The 21,298-nt window shown below is 38.9% G+C and overlaps 1 protein-coding gene across 3 annotated transcripts in view; it reads right to left on the minus strand.

The window, feature by feature from the left end:
* Positions 1-5,677: 5,677 nt before the first annotated feature.
* Alg8 (ALG8 alpha-1,3-glucosyltransferase) overlaps positions 5,678-21,298 on the minus strand; it is a 27,463-nt gene continuing 11,842 nt past the window's right edge. Inside the window, exons 4-12 of one of the 3 annotated variants that reach the window (XM_033764244.1) lie at positions 21,096-21,163; positions 17,755-17,881; positions 17,251-17,354; positions 16,356-16,476; positions 11,837-11,976; positions 10,039-10,178; positions 8,291-8,388; positions 7,799-7,871; positions 5,678-6,376 (exon numbers count right to left, since the gene is read on the minus strand). In XM_033764244.1, the coding sequence (XP_033620135.1) occupies positions 6,145-6,376; positions 7,799-7,871; positions 8,291-8,388; positions 10,039-10,178; positions 11,837-11,976; positions 16,356-16,476; positions 17,251-17,354; positions 17,755-17,881; positions 21,096-21,163 (1,103 nt within the window). In that variant the 3' untranslated portion in view covers positions 5,678-6,144. The remainder of the gene's footprint in view (positions 6,377-7,798; positions 7,872-8,290; positions 8,389-10,038; positions 10,179-11,836; positions 11,977-16,355; positions 16,477-17,250; positions 17,355-17,754; positions 17,882-21,095; positions 21,164-21,298) is intronic. The other 2 variants (XM_010633310.3, XM_033764243.1) reach the window with 2 other exon arrangements.

Raw genomic sequence — 21,298 nt, forward strand, 5'->3', positions numbered from 1 at the left:
CCGGAACCCAGTACAAGAGGTTCCGGGCTACAAAATAGCTCAGGCTGCTCGCCCGCTGGCGCCAAATTCTTTTGGTGGAAGTGAAGGTTTGGGAACCTGGTTATCAAGGATCCGGTACACCAACGAACTAAACTGAACAAAAGCTAGGAGACATTATTTTTCCAACCTGATTTCCTCACGCGGAATTGCCTATGACTTCCCTGCCCGTGAATATCTCTTTAGCAAAGATTTATCTTTGCATTCATACCCACAAATGGGAATCATTAATTGAAGCCCCATGAAAGCTTTTTTTTTTTTTTCTGTTTCCAGCCATTTATTCGCACAGCTATACCCTCTAAAGCCTAAAATTAAGGTCCAGGCAGCAACAAAGAATTCAAAGATCACCAGGACTGGATGGGTTGGCCTATGCTTGAAATTCAGCTTTGGTGGCAGAACCCTAAAATGCTTAATCTCTCAGTTTTCAGGTTCTTGCTCAAGGCTGAGCTTTTTTAAAGGTTTGACGAATGAAAGAAGACATTCTGTCAAGTGATTGGCAGTCTTTGCTCAATTCCTATCTCCAATAATGGAAAGCTTTCAAATTTGAACAGTTTTCTTCAAAAAGCCTTTCCTAATACTGTAGAGAGGTAAAATGTCTTCCTATTGTGCCAGTGACATTCAACATTTTATCTAGAAAGCTAATTAAGCCAGAGGTCAGTGCAAAGGTATATGCATCAAAGGTATTGATTTCTTAAGCGGAAGAGTTAAATACCAGCTAAGAGCAATTAAAGGATGAGGGGAAAGAGTGTAGCTCAGTGTAAAGCGGTTGCTTAGCATGAATGCGGCTGTGGGTTCCATCTCCTTGACTATGAAAAGAATAAAGGATGGCCTTTGTACTCCTATAAAAAAAGCATTCCCTAGCACTCCCTGATCTGCAATATTTCAAGTTAACATGATCCCGGAGAATATGTATTGGAAATTTCCTGGAAGGCAGCAAATGTTTCAAAAACTCACATCATTTAGTCCAGTAATTATACATCTGAGATTCTGTTCTATAGAATTAGAATGACCTGAAAAAGCTTTTTCCCATAGTTTTTTTAAAGCCACAGTGTTTCTTTTAAAATTATATCGAGTGAAAACCACCAAAAATGTTCCCTAGAAGGCTGATGTAAATTCTGTACACGTTAGGCAAATAACACCTTTACATGATGTGTAAAGATAATGATGTGACAAAGATTTTGTTCAGACTGTGAAATGTTTATGTATGGAATGTCCATATAAAGCTTTTGTGCATTCTATCATTTGTATGTGCGTGCGTGTTTATACAGAGAATCTTTATCTCTGAAATGATTACAAGAAATTGATAACAATGATTGCATCCTGGATGCAAACTGAACTGAGTGGCTAGGCACATTTTAAGTTTTGCCCTATGTATGTGAAACCAACTCAGAAAATCTGAAACCCTTGGAGGTTCCATTTGATTTACAATAAAATCTAATTTCTTATAATAACCTAAAAGACTGTGATTTGGATCCTGCCTATTTCCTCAACTTCAACTTGTTCTTTTCCTGCCTTTTATGACCTACTAGAACAGTTTCTTGTGGGCAAGACTATATCTTCCTTGTTCACCTAATACTGTGCTGAACCCCTTAATAGGAAGTCAGTATTTTTTTCAAGCAATAATGAATCTGATTTACAAAGTTTTAGGAAGGAATAAAGGTAACGTCTAGCATAGCACTTGGCACACAGTTGGCACTGAAAAGAAATGGAATATGGGATCTTCCTTTTGCGCTCTTACTCTAGAGGCTGTCATGTAAATGGGAATGGAATTATGTATTACTCCAGAATCTAATAGGTGAAGGTCAAAGGAAGAAAAATATTTAGCATTAAGAATACTTTTAACAGGTCATGTGTGGTGGTGCATACCTGTAATCCCAGCACTTGAGAGGCAGAGGAAGGAGGATCACTTTAAATTCAAAGCTAGCCTGGGCTACATAGTGAGTTCAGGGCCAGCCTGAACTACAATTCAAAACACTGTCTCAAAAAAAAAAAAAAAGGATACTTTAACAGGGTAGAGGATTTAGCTTAGTGTTGCCAGGCCTGCCTCGCAAGCATAAGGTCCTAAGTTTGATCCTGTGTACCAAAAACAAACAAACAAAACAAAAAACAAACAAACAAAAAACCTTTAACAAACAGCTGCACATATATATATGTGAACCCCACCCACCCCACTTAATCAGTTATTTTCAGGAAAACTATAAAAAATAAGTGTTGAGGGTTCCGAGAACCTTTCTAGGATTTTTTTTCGAGACAGGGTCTATGTATTGTGTATGTACAAGAATAATTTTAAATTTCTGACTCCTAAGTTTGAAAAAAATATCAGTATCATTATTGACTTTTCTAGAAAGTGGCAATGCTGAATATGGGACTTTACAGTGAGAAACTAATGGCTATATTGATTCAAGTTTTTGAGGTTTATAGAAATCATTCTAATCTCAACTGCCATTAGCATAGCAGCTTGCTGTTTGGTGCACAAACAAAAGGTGGATGGGTAAGAAGATTTTCTACCATCATGCTGGAAGTGGAACATAGTCAAACAACTAAAGAAAAGCATCTTTTTCAATGCCCCTATTTTAATGGAGTCTTTTTCTCTGTTAACTGCACACAGAAGCTGCCTGGGCTACATAGGAGCCTGTCTGATACTGTTTTCTTCACAGAGTTTCCAGATGGAAGCCATTAACAAGGAAAACCAAGCCAGGCGTGGTGACGCATGCCTGTAATCCCAGCACTTGGGAGGCTGAGGCAGGAGGATCACTGTGCGTTCAAGACCAGCCTGGGCTACATAGTGAGTTCCAGGTCAGTCTCAACTACATAGTGAGACCCTGTCTCAAAAAACCAAACCAAAACAAAACAAAAAAACAAACCCCAAAACCAAGGAAAACCAGACCAGTGTTGGGCTGGGAAGACAGTACATCTTCCTTGTGGTTCTGCCCAGCTCTAGCTCTATTCTACCTGGGGAAAAAACACAGTTAAGAATGCCAAAGTTCGATTCCCGGTACCAAAAAAAAAAATAATTAAAAAAATAAAAAGAATGCTAAGCCCTACTTTTTTTTATTTTTGGTATCTTCTCAAAGTCTGGTCCATTGCATATACTGCAAGACAGTAGGTAAGAAATATTTGTATATCTTATTTAAAATTTGATAATCTTATTATTTTTTTTTTTTGTACCAGGGATTGAACTCAGGACCTTGGGCTTGAGAGGCAGGTGCAGCACCACTGAGCTACATCCCTGGCACTGATAATCTTATTCTTGGCCCGGCTTTAGATTTCAAAACATCTTAAAACAGTGCATTTAATTTATAAAACCTAGGGAATTGTTGAAAACACCCACAACTCTGCAAAGTATAAAAACATGAATACAAAATATAGTGCTAGGAAAGGAATACTACGTGGTAGGTGGGCAGGAAGCCTGGGTTCTAGACTGTTTTGGTACCAACAGATATTCCACAGTCCGTGGAGCCATTTCTTTTCTGTCATATAAAGAGTTGAACCACTGTAGGACCATCCCATCTTCAAATCCTGAAGGCCCAATATGTGCAACAGATCAAAGCATATGTGCTTTGGTGGAAGACGGGGCAGAACCTAGAGCCACTGAGGCCAGTATGAAAAACCTACAGTGCTCTGCAAGGATTCTGGACATTCCTGTACCAGATAAGCTCTTCCAGTTCTACTGTCACATTGCGCTCATAGTTAAGTCTGCAAAACAATTAAATTTGGCCTTGTTGAGATGCATTTTTAATTAAATTTTTTTTCTGATACGTGAGGAACTCACTATTCTGGTTCTTTTGTGTTAACAGTTGTACTAGTAACATGTGGGGTTTAATCATGGCCTTTGTGGTGTGTCTCCTCCATTAAACTGTGCCAAAAAACTGGGACTATCAAGTGTGCTCTTCTGTGGAAAACAGGTAAATAAAGATAAGCATGCAAATATCAGCAATTAATGGTAGAAACCGATCCCTGGGTCAGTGGGAGCAACTAGTAGAGGTACTAATTCTAGGGAGGAAAGAAAGAAAGAAAAGGGAAAGGAAAAGATTCGTATAAATAGCAACTGATATATAGTGAGCACTTAACCAGTGTTTTATTTTTATTTTATTTTTTGGTACCAGGGATTGAACTCTGGCCCTTGTGCTTACGAGGCAGGTGGCGGAACCACTGAGCTAAATCCCTGGCCCTAACCAGTGTTTTAAACTTTTATGCAATTATTTTAGAAAAGAGGACATTAATACAAAGCAGAGTTAAATAAGTTGCCTACCTGTTAAAGAAAAAATAAAGAGGGCTGGGAATGTACCTCAGAGGTAGAACACTTGCATTCCATGAGCCAGGCTATGGAATCGATCCCCAGTGCCATAAAAAGTGGGGGAGAAGGGTCGGGATTTAGCTCAGTGGAGCGGCTGCCTTCCTCAAAAGAACAAGGTCCTGAGTTCAATCCCTGGTACCAAACGAAACCAAACCAAACCAAACAAAACAAAAAATTGGGGGAGGCAGGATTTCCAACAAAGCTGTATGATTTGAGGGTCTCTTATTTCTCAATTATTTTGTTTTGTTTTGAGACAGGGTCTTGCTATGTAGTTCAGGCTGGCCTTGAATTTATAGTGTTCCTCCTGCCTCAGCCTCCCAAGTACTAGGATTGCAGGCATGTGTACCACACCCAGCTTTTTAATCATTATGCAGTGCTACCTCTATATTCACAGGCATGGCAGCACATGGGTTGAATTTTTTTTTCCTTCAGTGCTGAGGACTGAACCCAATCCAGGGCCCTGCACATGCTAGGCAAGTGCTCTATCACTGAGTCACCCACAGCTTTAGGAAGCATCCTGAAGTATGTAAATCAGGTGACAAGGTAGAAAAGCCAGAAGAGAAGGGAAGGAAGTAGCATGAGTGAATGAAAGCAGAGGTCCAACACAGCATGGGACATGAGAATTTTAAATTGCTGAGACAGCTGGACAAGGGTGTAGGGGACACTGGGGCAAGATTAGAAGAGGGATGCTTTTGTCTCTTTGATTACTTACCTTTGAGACAGGGTCTAGCTAGGTAGGTCTGCCTGGCCTCAAACTCTCAATCTCCTGCTTCAGTCCCCCAAATGCTGGGATTACAGGTGTGCACCACCATACGTGGTTCATAATCCCCATCTTGACCTCTGCAACAGCAGACTTAAAAGAAGTCTGGGAAGATAAGACTGAATTTGAGGGATGGGGCAACGGGGTTAACATCCCCAAAGACCACTGACCTTAGACTTTCTCTGATCCTAGAGGATAATGGATAAATAAAATGTGTTAAAGTTCTGGTGTTGGCTAAGTACTGGGTGAATTTGAACATACAGCAGATATTAGGTAAACTGAGGTCCTGAGTAAAAAATATGTATGAAGTACTTTCAAAGAAGGGAGAGCAAGAACAGAGTCTGCAAAAACCACTTTGGTTTGTTCACCTGAGGGAAAGTTTAAGTGGCAGCTTTCTCGGAATTACAGAGCTTACTGTAAGAACAAATGAGCTGTACAAGGAGTCTTTAACTCAATACGAGTAGCTGTGGTTTGTAGTGTCTGCTGTTTGGTCAAAGCAGCACATTAAACGTCCCCTGGCTTTGTTTAGTATTGTCATTGTATAATTTCAAGGAAAAAAAAAGCCTCCTGGAACAAGGTGTACAGAATGGGAACAGTACACCATCTGTCTGTGTGCATGCCAACAGGAAAATGTACGAGCTGGTGAAGACCAAAAAATATTTCATGCAGAAATACAAAATGGCATTTTATTTATTATATTTCCTTCAGTTCAGGAATCTAATTATGCTTTATATCCTCACAATAGTCAGCATAGGCCATAGATAATTATGCTGTTAATCAGACTCCCTATTTTCTTTCAGTAAACAGAGCAGTCTGAATGTATCAAACAACTGTAACAGGGAAGGCAAGATTTTTTTTAGATGTATTTTACTGCTTAAGGGCAAATGGCTTCTCACCATGGTGACAATCAGGTTGCTAGGCTGGGCAAGGCCAAGTGTGGAAGAATGATCCTCTAAAGAGACCTGCTGAAATGAATGGCCCACGCCACCGGCAATTCTGATTAATTTCCCATGAAATAAATGCTTGGCCTACATCCAAGCAGCTCCTCTATTCATCGCTTCTTTGTCTTGCCAACAGGAGGGCCAGTCAACATTGAAGCGTACAGTCTGCACCAAGCATATGTGACACCCACTGCACAGTACCCTGAAGTCAGTAACAAAGGGATGAAGGGGTACTTCAGCTTCCAGGAGGTGAGCGGGAACACAAATTCACAGCAGACCTCCAAAGGTCCCAGGCCAAGGAGGTAGAAAGTTTCCATCCAATTAAAAAGAGGTCTTTCTTTTCTGAAGAAAAAAGGAGAAAGGTCTGATTTTACATGAGTCATTCTGTTTAGCAAATATTTCCCTGCTTTCTTTTTTTTTCCTCTTTGGTACCAGGGATTGAACTCAGGACCCTGAACTTGAAAAGCATAAAGTCTTTGTTTAGGTATATAACTAAGAGTGGATCTGCTGGATCACATGGTTATAATTAATTTTAATGTAATTAATTACATACATTTTTATAGGGATAATCAGTAACTTTGTGTGTGTGTGTGGGGGGTGCCAGGGATCCAACTCTGGTCCTTCCTCTTGCTAGGCAGGCAGCAGAACCACTGAGCCAAATCCCCAGCCCCAATGGGCATAATCAGATATAAACCATAAACAAGCTTTAAAATATTACAGACTTAACTTTTTTTGTTGTTTTTTGAGGCAGGGTCTTGCTATGTAGCTCAGGCTGGCCTTGAACTCACAGTGATCCTCATGCCTTAACCTCGCGAGTGCTGGGACTATAGCACCACCATGCCCAGCTCAGACTTAATATTATATAAAGTTTAGAAGAGAAAAAAATTTATCCACAATTCCATATTTTACATGGTATCTTTCAGTTTTTTTCATTTGTGTATATTTTTATATGTGTAATTTTATACATACCTTTTTCTGTGTGTTGTATTGGGAATTGAATCCAGATCCTTAATACTGAACTATAGCCTAAGCCCCCTTTAAATTTTCAGGCAGGGTCTCTGTAAGTGACTAAATTGTCCAGGTTGGACTCAAACTTTTCATTTTCTTATTTCAGCCCCCCAGTGTGCTGGGATTATAACTATGTGCCTCACAGGTAAAGGTATTAATTTAAAGTAGGTGGTCTTCCTTAAATATTTCCCCAAACTAAAGACACAACCTGTGGTACTGTGCCAAAATGACAGGATTATGGATAATCTCTCCCTTTCCTTACCAGTATTTTGTAATGTTGTTATTTTACGGTAATAATTTAAAAATAGGTTGGAATAGCTCGGTGTGGTTGTGCATACCTGTAATCCCAATACTAGGGACGCTGAGGCAGGAGGATTGCTGAGTTTGAGGCCAGCCTAGGTTACATAGTGAGTTTAATGCCAGTCTGTACTACTGTACTACATAGTGAGACTGTCTCAAAAAGCAGGGAGGGTGGATGGGGATTTGGCTCAGTGGTTCCACTGCCTGCCTTAAAAACACAAGGGCCTGAGTTCAATCCCTGGTACCACACACACACACACACACACACACACACACACACAAAGTCTGGACATGTACCTCAGTGGTAGAGTGCTTGCCTAGCATACAGAGAGTGTGGGGTCCCATCCTCAGTAACAAAACTCAAACAAACATTAAAAAAAAAAACCTTAAAAATAACCATTGAAGAGTAAATATTTCAAAGAGTAAACATAATTTTAAAAGTACTTTTCTGATTACCTGAATAGCGTCATCAGTGAAGAAATACTATAGATGGTGAATAGTAACATGAGTAAGATTTTAATGGGAAGTTCTGTTAAAAGAACAACAACAAAAAACAATAATTTAGCTAATAAGGAAGATTCATGATATTTAAAGTAATATAAGCACAATGACAGAGTTAATAATGTGTCATCATAATGATCTATTAATGTTTTTGACCTTGTTTACTTTTTATTTTTGGTACCAGAAATCGAACTCGGGACCTTGAACTTGCTAGGCAGGCACAGTAGCAATGAGTTAAATCCCGGCTCTGACCTTAATTGTTTTTGTGACATCGAAAGATAAATAACATTAGGGGTAAATTGCAGATTTTATTTAAGAGAACCGATGAGATCTCTCCTTCCACAAGATTAAGGGGTAGTTTCAATCAGTGAGTACTGATCTCTAGGCTGTGATGAAAAGGGGAAGATAGATAGTCAAACGCATCTCTCTAAGAAGCTATTTATTTACCTGGTGTTGTGAAGAGCAGAGGGAAGAGGGAATAATGTCCCGTTGTGGTCAAAATCAGAAAGACTGAAGCATCTCCTGCTTTTTCCACAGACAAAAGGCTAAAAATAAAAATTCTTATAATAATTCCTTAAAACAACTAAAATAATACCTGAAAAGATCTTGAAATAATTGCATCTATTATTATTCCCAGAACTAGTTTAAGCATAAACATTGATAGTGTTACATGTCCAATGCAATTGAGAATTAAGTTTTTTTGTAGGAAACTCTGAGCAACTGATAGAGGTACTGGACTAAATCAGGGAATACTCAAAAATGAATCTTTCTTCCCTAATTGCCTTCTCCAAAGAAATAAACCTTGTGGGACTGACTGGGAGTCTCCTAGTGGTTCCAGCTGGGGAAACAGAACTTGGAATTTCATTCCCAACCCTACAGCTCATCTCTTAGATTACGTCCTGTACCTGCACAAAGAATTCAGACTAATGACATTAAAAGTTTTGCTGTATTTTTTATCATTTTTTTTTGAGACAGTGTCATGCTGTGTAGTTTAGGCTGGCCTCAAACTCACATCATGCCTGGCTTCCTCTACTTTTTCATTTGGAAATACCATCTTGCTAAATAAAACCAGAGAAAAATATAGACTGATCTGCAGTATGTTTAATTTTTTTTTTTTTTTGAGGTATTGGGGATCGAACTCAGGACCTTGCTCTCGAGGCAGGCACAGCACCACTGAGCTAAATCCCTGGCCCATGTTTAATGTCTTTATCTTTCAGAGCCTAAATGATTTCTCAAATTTGAGAAAAGCCTCAAGAAAAAAAGGGTCATTCCATTACCACTGATCTGAGTTTGAATTATATTAATTTTTTTACATTAAAATTTTTATTTATTTGTTGTTTGAGACAAGATCTCACTGTGTAATTCAGGCTGACCTTAAACTTGCTATTTAGCTCAGGCTTGCCTTTAATTTGCAGAGATCCTTCTGCCTCAGCCCCCTGAGTGCTGGTATTACAGGTGTGTGCCACCATATCTGTCTGAAAAAAAATTTTGATAGCACAGTGGAAAGCGCATAAAATTCAGCCTTTTAAGGTCAGGTTGAAGCTCTAAGTGCTATTTGCTAGCTATGTGGTTTTGGCTAAGTCACAAACTGACTTGTCCTAATTTCTGCAGATGTTAAAACAGAGGATACAATACTGATTAATTCTGATTATCTTAAATGTTGTTGACAGGCTCAAAAGAATGCAAAAACAAAAATATGGGCCACGGATTTAGCTCAGTGGTACTGCCGCCTGCCTTGCAAGCACCAAGTCCCACGTTCAATCCCCAGTACCAAAAACAAAAACACAAAACAAAAATCTGGAAAGTTTAAAGTGCTGCACAAACATTATGGAGTTACTCTAGAATGAACTCAGCACCAACTCACACAAACAATACTTGACAAGGGATTTATTTTTAGGGATGTGATAATGCCAAAGCTTTTCCCCAAGCTATGCTACCACTCAATATTCAAGCCTATCATGGCAGTTAATTAATACCCTACACCTCATAGAAAATGCAGAAACACTACCTATACTTTTACAAACTTCAGAATCTTTCTGGGTCCAAAGATCCCAGTTAAGCATTCCTGTCCTGCCTAATGGGACGCTGGTCCTTTGTCTATTCCACTGAACAGTATAAGAAGGGGCACAACAAATGGAAAACAGTAAGACATTGTGAAATATGCCAGAAATGCTGACGGGCTATGCTCTGCTTACCTCATTGGGAGAATTGCGAGAAGAATGGCTTTTTCATGGACATGCCACCCAAACATGAAGGAGCTCAAGGCACAAAGAATCAGACATCGGAGAAACCCTCTGGGCCCTTGGGGTTTAAACCAGAGACAGAAAACAGAGGGCTAGAAATAATAGGCAAAAATAAAATTTCAGTGTTATTTAAAACTGGGCTTTAAAGAAACACTGTTCAGACAAAGGCAATTAGCATCACTTCTGAAAAACATCTAGAAAGTAATAAAAATAACAGTTCTCCAGTAAATTGGGGTAATTTATCGCTCTGTGTATAAGTCCATCAAAAGTTAACATAAAAGTAGGGGAAAAATGAGAACCAAGACCTGTCATGTGAAGGTACAGGATCCCAGTAATGAATGTAACTGTATTGTATACCTAGGCTGTACAAATAAACTCAATAAAAAGGAAAAAAAAAATTAAAAAGTAAATACTAAGAGAAAGCAACCATTTGGAAGCATATTTAATTCATTATTCTACTACATACAACATAATAACTTATTATATCTTTATTATTAGTTAATGTCCACTGACTCCATTAGGTCAAAGAGAAAAGCTCATAAATATTTTTGGGATGATAAATTAGATTTTACCATGTCAACATCTAGTTTTGTGGGCTGAAATATAATTTACAATAAAACTATTGCCTTCTATATTCAGTTTACAGGACTGAGATAATTTTTTTTTTTGAACTGGGGTTCGAACTTGGGACCTTGCACTTGCAAGGCAGGTGGTGGAACCACTGAGCTAAATCTTTGGCCCAAGATAATTTTTGTTTTGTTTTGTTTTGTTTTTTGAGACAGGGTCTCACTATGTAGTTGAAACTGACCTGGAATTCACTATGTAGCCCAGGCTGGTCTCTTAACTCACAGCAATCCTCCTGCCTCGGCCTCCCAAGTGCTGGGATTACAGGCGTGCACCACTATGTCCAGCCCAAGGTAATATTTTTTGAGGCAAGTCTAAATAGTCTAGGCTGATCTTGTAATCCTCCTGCCTCCTGAGTAGCTGGGATTTTATGTATGTACCAATAAGCCTGGTTCACAAGGCTGAGATTTTAGAAGTTTTTAACCTCAGTTAAAGCACGTGAACACGTAGGCGAGCAGAATTTAGTTACCTACATATAACTACTGCTACATAGTAAAATGGGGTCAGGTATCTTGCTAATAGGTTGGATCTTTCACAAACCAAAGTAAAAGCTGAGTGTAATTACCAATAGTTTTTTTATATTGAAGTCCAATAAAATTCTATTATGAAATTGAGGTCACGGTGATCACTAACAAGTGTGAATGAAGGTTCTAACAGTGTGTGACTCAAAGCATATTCTTAATTGATGCACAGAGCTATTGCTGACTCACCTCATCACCATTACGACAAAACATCCATGCTGTCTAGACAAATTTGGAATTCTGATCATATGACCAAGAAGGAGAAAAACTAAACAAAGTCTGGGTGCTTCTGCTACAAAGATTTCCTCTTTCTTCATAGCGTGGTCCATGCCTCCTCCTCCCCAGCCTTTTCTTTATTCCCCACCCCAGGGGAGACAGATGAGCTAATATACAATGGCAAGAATTCCTCTTACAGAAGCTTTACTCGAAATCCTTCTTTACCATGTTCAAAGTTACTCTAAGAATTGGTAGAAAATCAATCTGCAGGACGGTAGCTATGAAATTTATCTTATGTTGGAAAAGCTTGAAAGTTGAAATTCAATCAACCATGGCAATAGAAAGGCAGAGAAAAAGCAAGAAGTGAGTACCATCTGTTGAATTCTTACCAATATGGCTATCAGAGTGCAGATGACTGTTGCCCAGGGAGTCACTGAGGGAAGGACTGTGTGTTCAAACTGCTGAACCAAACCACTTGTCATTGAGGCCTTGGGAATCTTGTTAGGATCAAGAAGTTTCAGTTCTAAACCTACAGAATAAGTAGACATATTATTCTATTTTTATCAAGCAAGAGGACTCCACATTTTATCATTCAGTTTTTTGAAAAAAAGCTTTTTGCTGCCTAAAGCAAGACTCCACACATGTATGTCTATAGTGTTCTACCTCTGGCAGTGTTACGGAAGGAATCAGTAAGTGACACAGAGTGGCAGCAGAATGGGAGTAAAATAGCAAATTTATTCAGCGATAAGGGTCGATCGCACATAAGCTGTGCCTAGATCAACGATGCACTGAATTACAACTCCTCCTTTTATAGGGTTTCACAGCCTTGACTTCATTTGAGTGGTTACATTTTATTCTCACCGTTCAAATCATGGTCACAGGATAGTTAACTTTCAACCCAGACGTAACAGTTCTTCGCAGTTGGGGAGTTTACCTTTAATAGTCACCTAGTTATCTATTCTAATCCATAGGAAGAGGGTGTTCAGGGTCAGGGGAACAAATGTTAGCAATGGGTTCATCTAGAATTTTTTTTTTTTTCGGTACTGGGGGATCGAACTCAGGTCCTTGTGCTTGCAAGGCAGGAGCCAGAACCACTAAGCCCTCAGCCAGACACTTTTATGATCATGTGGCTCCAGTCTCTTTGGAGCTCAAGACCTTGATGTGCCCTGTTATCTCAGGGTAAGACCAAATGCCTCATTCCACAATTAGTGCCTATTAGTTCTGAGCTAAACAAAACAAACTGCTGTTAGAGACAGCAGAAGCCATTTTACATTGTAACATTTATGTTTTTGCTATTTATAAAAGTTTTCCCCATCAGCAGAATGCTTCTGGCCTTAAGATTGTAATTTGTAAAGTAGCTATTTCCACAGGAATGGGTTTTTGTTGTTGTTGTTGTTTTGTTCTGAGGCAATGTCTTGCTATGTAGTCCAGGCTGGCCCTGAGCTTGCTAGACAGCCCAGACTGGCTACAAATTTGTGATTGATCCCCCTACCTCAGCCTCCCAAGTGCTGGTATTACAGGTGTACAGCACAATGGCCAGGAGGAATGGGGAATCTGTGTAGCTTAACCTTATGAACAAGTAGTGGGCGAACAGTAATATGCTTACTCTGAAATGAAGCAAATGTTTTAAAATGCAGACCATAGGCTGGGGATTTAGCTCAGTGGTTCAGCCACCTGCTTTGCAAATGCAAGGTCTCGACTTCGATCCCCGGGACCAAAAATACATAAATAAAAAAAATAAAATAAAATGCAGACCATGCTATGTCCCAAGTTTGCATCCTTCATTTTCTACAGGACAAAGTCCATATTCCTAAAAACAGGACACAGTGTCTTCCATGACCCATCCCCTTCCTATCTCTCCAGCTCCATCTCTACTTTGTTAAATGTGTCCTGGCCACAGTGAACTAAGTGTGGGTCTTCAAACACCAGTGTCACCACCTGTGCTTAGGCTACTCCCTTGCCTGGAATGACTACTCATTTCGCCAAATTCAATTACTCCCCTGAGAAAGCTCCTAAATCAAGAGCTGATTTTCCGGTCAGCCTTCTATTTTGGTGTTCAAACTACACTGTTTGTTTACAGTCTCATTTCCTCTACTATACTGTGTTCCTTAAAGACAAGAATGATGAGTTCATTTCTACTCCCAGGATATAGGAGTTCAATAAATACAAGGTGTGATTGAAAAATACAGTGAATGTTTAAATTTTAAAAATTATTACAGTAAAAGACTGCCATTAATCCCTCTCAAAATTCTCCCCCTTATTTCAAACACACTTATCTCACCATTCTTGCCACTTCCTGGAGCAGTTCTGGGAGTCCTCATTTGTGAGTATCTTTAGTTGTGCTGTCATGCCTGCCTTGAAGTCCTGAATTGATTCAAAAGATACACGTTTTATGGTCTCTTTGAAGTGACCATGAAGGTGCCAGATCCAGTACAGAGGTGGAAGGAGACACGCTGTGATGTTTTTATGAGACTGCCTTTCCACTGGGCAGCACTTGGTTTCAGCATTCATTGTGTTTGTTGTTGTTGTTGTTTGAGACAGGGTCTCACTATGTAATTGAGACTGACCTGGAACTCACTAGGTAGCCCAGGTTGGTCTCGAACTCACAGCAATCCTTCTGTCTCTGTCTCCCGAGTGCTGGGATTAAAGGCGTGCGCCCCCATGCCTGTCTTACTGTGTTTTTATTATACCTCATGAAGATATTCACAAAAGAGGACATCCAAAACCGCTTCAGAAAGTGGCAAGGATAGGACAAGTGTGTGCAATGAGGAGGAAAAAACAAAACAAAACAAAACCTTAAACGTTCACTATACATTTTGATCATACCTTGTACTTATTAAATAAAGTCTGAAATGACAAGCCCCATCCCAAATAGGTTCTAGGGTAACAGAACAGTCACAGACAATCTGAGTACCTTATAGCCCCATCTAATGCCATTGAAAATCTGTGCAACATGGGAAATATGTAGACTGCCAGAATATTTTCTATTTATTCGCCCTACTTCCTTTCCTCATCAGCCTGCTGAATCTTTCTTAAAACTAACAACCATTTCCCTAAAAGTTACTTGCCTAATTTGCCACTGATTTTCCATGTAAGACATCTCTGAGGGGGCCAGGGATTTAGTTCAAATTCAGTGGTTTCACCACCTGCCCCATAAGCACAAAGTCTGGAGTTCAATCCCCAGTACCCATTAAAAAAAAAAAAAAAAAAAAAAAAAAAGACATCTTTGAGAAGCAGTAAGGTGTATCAGTTTCTCAACTTACACAAGGCAAGTGGCTTTTATACCTCAAATTATGCTGTTTAAAGCTTTTTTGAAACATATGTTCAAAAGTACTTGAGGAATGCCATGCACATGAAGGCTGAATTCACAGAGACTTGAGGGGTAATACCAAATTATAGTTTCCTATAACATGTGTCAAGGACTTTGCAGCCATTACTTTTAGTCCCATGAGGCACAGAAAGATGGAGAAGCTTGTTCAAAGTCACAACTAGTAGTTGGTAGGAATGAATCTGGGTTTATCTGGCTCCAAGGTCCCTGCCACTGATAACTTAGTGCTTCCTTATTCTTGCTTTTGTTTCTTACAACATGCTAACATGCTGTGTAGGAACAAAGAAAGTACTAGACCTCGGCCCAGTACTGTATAATGAGGATCAAATGATATCTAGATCAACTAATTGCCACCCACTGGCGAAATCTAGCCCGTGATGTTTTTGCAAGGATATGAAGCTATAAATGGTTTTTAGCTTTATTCCTCTATAGGATACCTTTTAATATATTTTGATTTATAAATGTACAGGCAAAGCACACTCCCAAGTGCACAATCTTCTTGTCTAAGCCTTCTGAGGAGCTGGAAACGTGGATGTGCATCACAGTATGTGCCTTTTTACCTTCATGTATGTGTAGCACTGGGGATTGAACGTAGGCCTTCACATTGAGCCACGTGCCTTTTTTAGTTTTTTTTTTTAATTTTGAGAGAGGATGTAAGTTACTAGTTTGCCCAACTTATGCTCAAAATTAAGATCCGCCCTAAAATTCCACGAGTGTTGAGATTAGAGGTGTGTGCCACCATCCTCAGCTAACATTTTTAAAGGCTTGTACACAATGGACCAAAAAAATACATTGTGTGTTGCTGGATGTTGTGGCACCTGCATATAACCAGCACTCAAGAGGCAGAGGCAGGATCACTGTGAGTTCAAGGTCTGAACTATATGGCCCAATATTAAACAAAACACACATGGAGCCGGGCCTGGTGGTGAATACCTGTAATTCCAGCATTCAGGAGGCTGAGGCAGGAGGATTGCTGTGAGTTCGAGACCAGCCTGGGCTACACAGTGAGTTCCAGGTCAGTCTCAACTGTGTAGTGAGACCCTGTCTCAAAAAACCAAAACCAAAACAAACAAAACAAAACACACACACAAGGCATAACCTAGGCTTTTCATTTCTTTACATCTTGTGCTGAAATGGCTATAATTTTCCTTTTTCTTCATATATTTAAGTTTAAAAGTGGGCCTGACTGCTGAATAATGTTTCCCTTAAGGCAAAAATTACCTTTAAAAAAATTAAGCGAGGGAGGGGGACTAAGTAGAGAATTGGGATAAAATATATTTTATTTTTAAAATAAAATAAATTTAAAAGAAGAAAGAAACTAAAGATTATCTACCTACTTTATTTTTTCCCCAGAGTATCCATAATCTTGTGGCCACAAGGAGCTTTTATAAGGGATGCAGCCTGTTTACTGCGCCAAAGCCTCAGTCCCAAGAACTGCTCCCTGTTCATTCTGAAAGCTGAAATGCAGGCCTCCCAGCAAACGATTTGCCACATGTAAAACACAAGCAGGCTTTTTCATTTCTCAATGGAACTAGTCCTTTCAATGCTCATAGTCTAAGTGAAAAAGCTTGCTACCATACCGATGACAGATAGTACTTTGTCCACAGAATTGTACAAAGCCCAGAAGTTTGGAGCCCAGTATGCATGGCAGAGGCCTCTCTTGAAAGGAAAGAGCCGGGAAAAGACTTGAGGCAGCTGGTTCTGTTAAAAAGAGAAATGAAATCGATTAAACAGTCATCAGTCTTTTCCAACTCAAAAACAGGCTGGAAAAGTCTATGGTGTACTGTGTAGAAAGTTACAAGGTCTGGGCTCCACTCTTTGTTCCTTTGGGTAAATGCTTATGTGATGTCCAGCAGTTCATACACTTCTTTTTGTCTCACCTTTTCAACAGGCCTTATAAAAACATTATGAATACCAATCCATACTATTTATTACAAAGCAAGTGTAATTAATGGGAGAATCTGTGAGGTGCAAAGGAGAACACAGAATGCAGCTCATCCAAGTCTACTGGATGAAAGGGAAAGCAGGGAGACTACAAAAATGTGGTGCTTTTCAGTTTCAGTAGAAATTAAAAATGATTGGGGGAGGGCAAGAAAAAAAAAACAGTTGAACACCTGTTATATTCTAGGTGCGTTGGGAAGTTTGCTATTCATGAAAGACTGCAAAAGTACTAATTTTTGTGGATTCTAAATAAATGTGAGAAAGTAGGTAAATCTTGGAAACACAGAAGCCACAGTAAGGATCAATTCTGTGTGTCTCTGTGTATAATATATAGTTAACATAAAATATTCATATCTGAGTATGCACAAAAATAAAAGAATACCCTATCTTGGCAGAGACATAGAGTCATACTGGGTAGGCATAAGGAAGGAGTGACTCTAAATTATTTAATACCTTCCTGGCTTAAATAGTCTTTCTATGCAATAAAAACCATGTATGACTTTATTTTTAAAAATTAAAAAGAAAAAAGCTTACCAAAGCTAGGAAAGGACCCAATGAAAGTGCAGAAACTAGGAAAACAATCAGTCCCAGGGAAATAACACGAATGAAGCTGAAACTGTTCCATCGGACAGACCCATCTACAGAAAAGGAACATTATCATTAACCAGGAGCATGGAGAAGTAACCCCCAACAGTATCCCTCAACAGTGCATTAATTTCTTTTTTTTTCTCTTCAGTTTTTTGAGACAGGGTCTCACTATGTAGTTCGGACTGACCTGGAACTCACTATGTAGCCCTGGCTGGTCTCAAACTCACAGCAATCCTCCTGCCTCAGCCTCCCGAGTACTGGGATTACAGGCGTGCGCCACCACGCCTGGCTAATTTATCTTAATAATGTGAGAAATGCAGAAAAGTCAGGATGAGTAGAGGGTTCATATGATCATTAACTGAGATATCTGTTGTGCTTAATCTTATCAAGTAATCCACTGAGTCAATACGATTATGAAAGAAAAAAATAATTTGCTATCATAAAACTTGCCTGGTTTGCTTGCAGTAAAACAGTAAGATCGTAGTAGATATATACCATAAGCTGGAGCTACATAGACATAGATGTGCTTGAAATGTAGGAGAACAGCAAAGAGAAATGCTCCTTCTATATGTCTTTTCTAGGAGATTGAAAAGAGAAAAGATGTCACTTTCACACACAATGGGACCATAATTCATGTCTCACTGCTTAGTGTCTTGAACCACTCAGTTCAGTGGTACCTGCGTGACTGTCCCATCGGGCAGCTTTTTATTAATTGTATTAGTAAAAAGACTGATAAAAGGGATTAGATCTATCTGTGGTACAAGCTACCCAAAGGGGCAGTCATGAAAGTACTACCAATGTTTTCAAGCCAGCGGGAACATGTTAAAATTCAAGACAAATGAAATGCAATAGTATAGTATTCTGGAACAGAAAATGGACTTACTGGAAAAACTGGTAAAATTTAAATGAACCAACAATGGTTTTTTAGTTTAGTTTTGTTGTTTCATTTTGATGAATGGTTACATACGATATAACATTAGGGGAAAGTGAGTGAGGGGTGTACAGAACTCTAAACTACTGCAATTTATCAGTAAAGCCAAAATTATTCTCAAACATTTTTATTATAAAGTAGAAAAATAATTTTTCCCCCTGAAGATAGTGTTTTGCTATGTTGTTTAGGCTAGGCTTGAACTCCTACACTCAAGCAATCTTCTTGCTTCCGCCTCCTGAGTAGCTGGGACTACAGGCATGCATAATAAAAAGTCTTAAAAATTCAAGGTAGACTGGGTACACTGACACTTTTCTATAATCTCAGCACCCTTGGAGGATGAGGCAGGATGACTGCAAATTTGAGCCCAACAGGTCAAGTTAGTCACTTAGCAAGACCCTGTCTCAAAATAAAAAATAAAAAGGGCTGGGGATGTTACTCAGTGTAATGGCCCTGTCTGGGTTTAATCCCCAGTATTGCAAAAATACCACCACTAAAAAAAAAAAGACAAGCCGGTCGTGGTGGCGCATGCCTGTGATCCCAGCACTTGGGAGACTGAGGCAGGAGGATCACTATGAGTTCCAGACCAGCCAGGGCTACATAGTGAGTTAAGTCAGTCTCAACAACATACTGAGACCCTATCTCAAAAAACAACAAAAAAAACCAAAAAATAAAAAATAAATAGATAAATAGGTAAATATATTCTATAAGTAATATAAGAACACAATTCTTCACTTCAACAAATATTTATGAAGTACTAATCCGGATGCTGAGATAAAGCTATATAATCAGTAGCAACATACTTTTCTCCCTAGGGAGCTAGAACTATTTGCACATACTGCTGTGCCTGGCCAAATCTTTTATATTACATACTAAGTAATTATTTCATAATGGCATAAGGTACAGCACACGATCCTAACAAACTACCGAGGAGAAGTAAAGGTATTCTGATTAAGAAACACAAAACCATAAAGGCCAAGTTACCTGAAGAAGTAAAGTCTACCTACCGCACAGAATTTTGGAAGGATCAAATGTGGTAATGGTCCTGGCCTTCAACAAGGGAAACTGCCAAAGGGACCACAAAAGACCAAGTTTCTTTTCTCACTGGCTCATCGGGTGTGGTCTGGAATAGGCACATTTAGGAATAAGGAAAAGGAAACAAATTGAGGTGCTTCCAGATCTCTCTTCACCAATTCTGTAACTTATTTGAGATCCAGATAAAGTCTAAATTGATTCTGCAATAAAATTTTAGTTCATTTATTCAATAACCATCCATCAATCATTCACTGAACACTAATTATGCTCTATGCATTATATGGCTTTTGGTGGTTAAAAGAGAAAAATTTATCTAGATATTTATAGTTGACAAAGAACTTCATTTTTTACATATTTGGAGTGCTAGAGGTTGAACCCTACATCTCATACATGCTAGGCAAGTGCTTTACCACTGAGTTACATCTTCAGCTACATTTGACAGATAACTTTAAAATAGATTATTGAATTTGATCTTTCCAAAGTCTCTGTGATAGGTAGCATCATTTAAAAAAAAAAGTGGGGCCGGGGATTTAGTTCAGTGGTTCTGGCGCCTGCCTTGCAAGTGCAATGACCTGAGTTCAATCCCCAGTACCAAAAAATAAATAAATAAAAAGTGAAAAAATAATTTCATGTTACGGATGAAAACTAAAGCTAAGATGGCTCAATGACTTGCTTTCAGTCAAGAGTTCTCAAATGTGGGGATGTATCAAAATTATTTGGGAGATTCCTAAACCCTGATTCAGGCTATATAAGAATTGCCCAGAATTCCAGCACTTAGGAGGCTGGGGCAAGAGGATCACTGAGAGTTTGAAGCCAGCCTGATATACACAGCAAGACCCTGTTGCAAAAAAACAAAAAAATAATAAAAGGACAATACTGAGACAACTTCACAGAATGTTGATAAGGTTACTCAGCAAGACATTACAGTGTATGTAACTAATCTCAAGAAACCAGTATATTTGTGTAACTCTTGTTTGAGTCACACAGATCATTAATATTAGGATTTCAATCCAGATCTTTTGATTCCAAATCTCATATTTTCCTATATAGTCTGTAAGCTTCTTATGGAATAGCATCACCATCTACTTATTATATTGTAAAAACTGCTGGAGATTCCATTCCTACAGAAAGGATCTTAACCAAACATAGAAACACAAGTTTAACTCAGGCCTATCACACTCTCAATTCTGAGAGTATACTTTTGTCATGGAAGGAATTGGCAAGTGACACACAGAGTGCGCAGAATGTAAGTAAAACAAAATAGTTTACTTCATCGATGGGGATCGATGACACCTAAGGGCGGTGCCCTGATCGATTCCCCATTGGGTTACAACTCCTTCTTTTATAGGGTTTTACAGCCTTGATCCCATTCAGTTGGTTTACATTGCACTTTCACAGTTCACATTGCTGATATTCAAAACATGGTGGCAAGAGGCAGGCGAATTTCAACCCAGACGCAGCTCTTTGTTAGGGGAGGTCACCTTTAAGAGTTACCTATTCTAGCCAAGGCAATGGAGACTAGATGCCTCTGGTGCCGGTTAATTGTGAACTAAACACAGCAAAGGGCAGAAGTTATCTTACATTGTGACATTTCCTAGGTATTTTGCTATTGAAGTTTTCCCTATCACTTTTCTCATCTGTGAAATAATGAAGATTAATGTCAAAAAGCATTATGGAATTTATGAAAATACCCAATAAAAATGTCTATAGCTCTTGGAAACTAAACAATGAGTCACATAAATTTACCTATCACCCATTACAATGTTGTCTTTACAAGCCAAAAACCATACTAAGTGGGGGAAATCTAACTAAGTACTTCTTTGTTTACCTGAAATATCCGTGCAATGGAGAGTAGCATTATTCCAGATAAAAATCCATTGTACTGAAAATGAATATCTGGACATATGTCAAGGAGAGACAACTGAGGATACTAAATTCAGAATGAACTTTGCCAGCTGATTAAGTACAGAAATTGCAACTTTTGTTTGTTTTTTGTTTTTTGTTTTTTGTTTTTTTTTTTTTTTTTTTTTT

The sequence above is a fragment of the Fukomys damarensis genome, unplaced genomic scaffold (genome assembly GCF_012274545.1).
Source record: "Fukomys damarensis isolate Sample0158 unplaced genomic scaffold, DMR_v1.0_HiC HiC_scaffold_16, whole genome shotgun sequence".
NCBI lineage: Eukaryota > Metazoa > Chordata > Mammalia > Rodentia > Bathyergidae > Fukomys > Fukomys damarensis.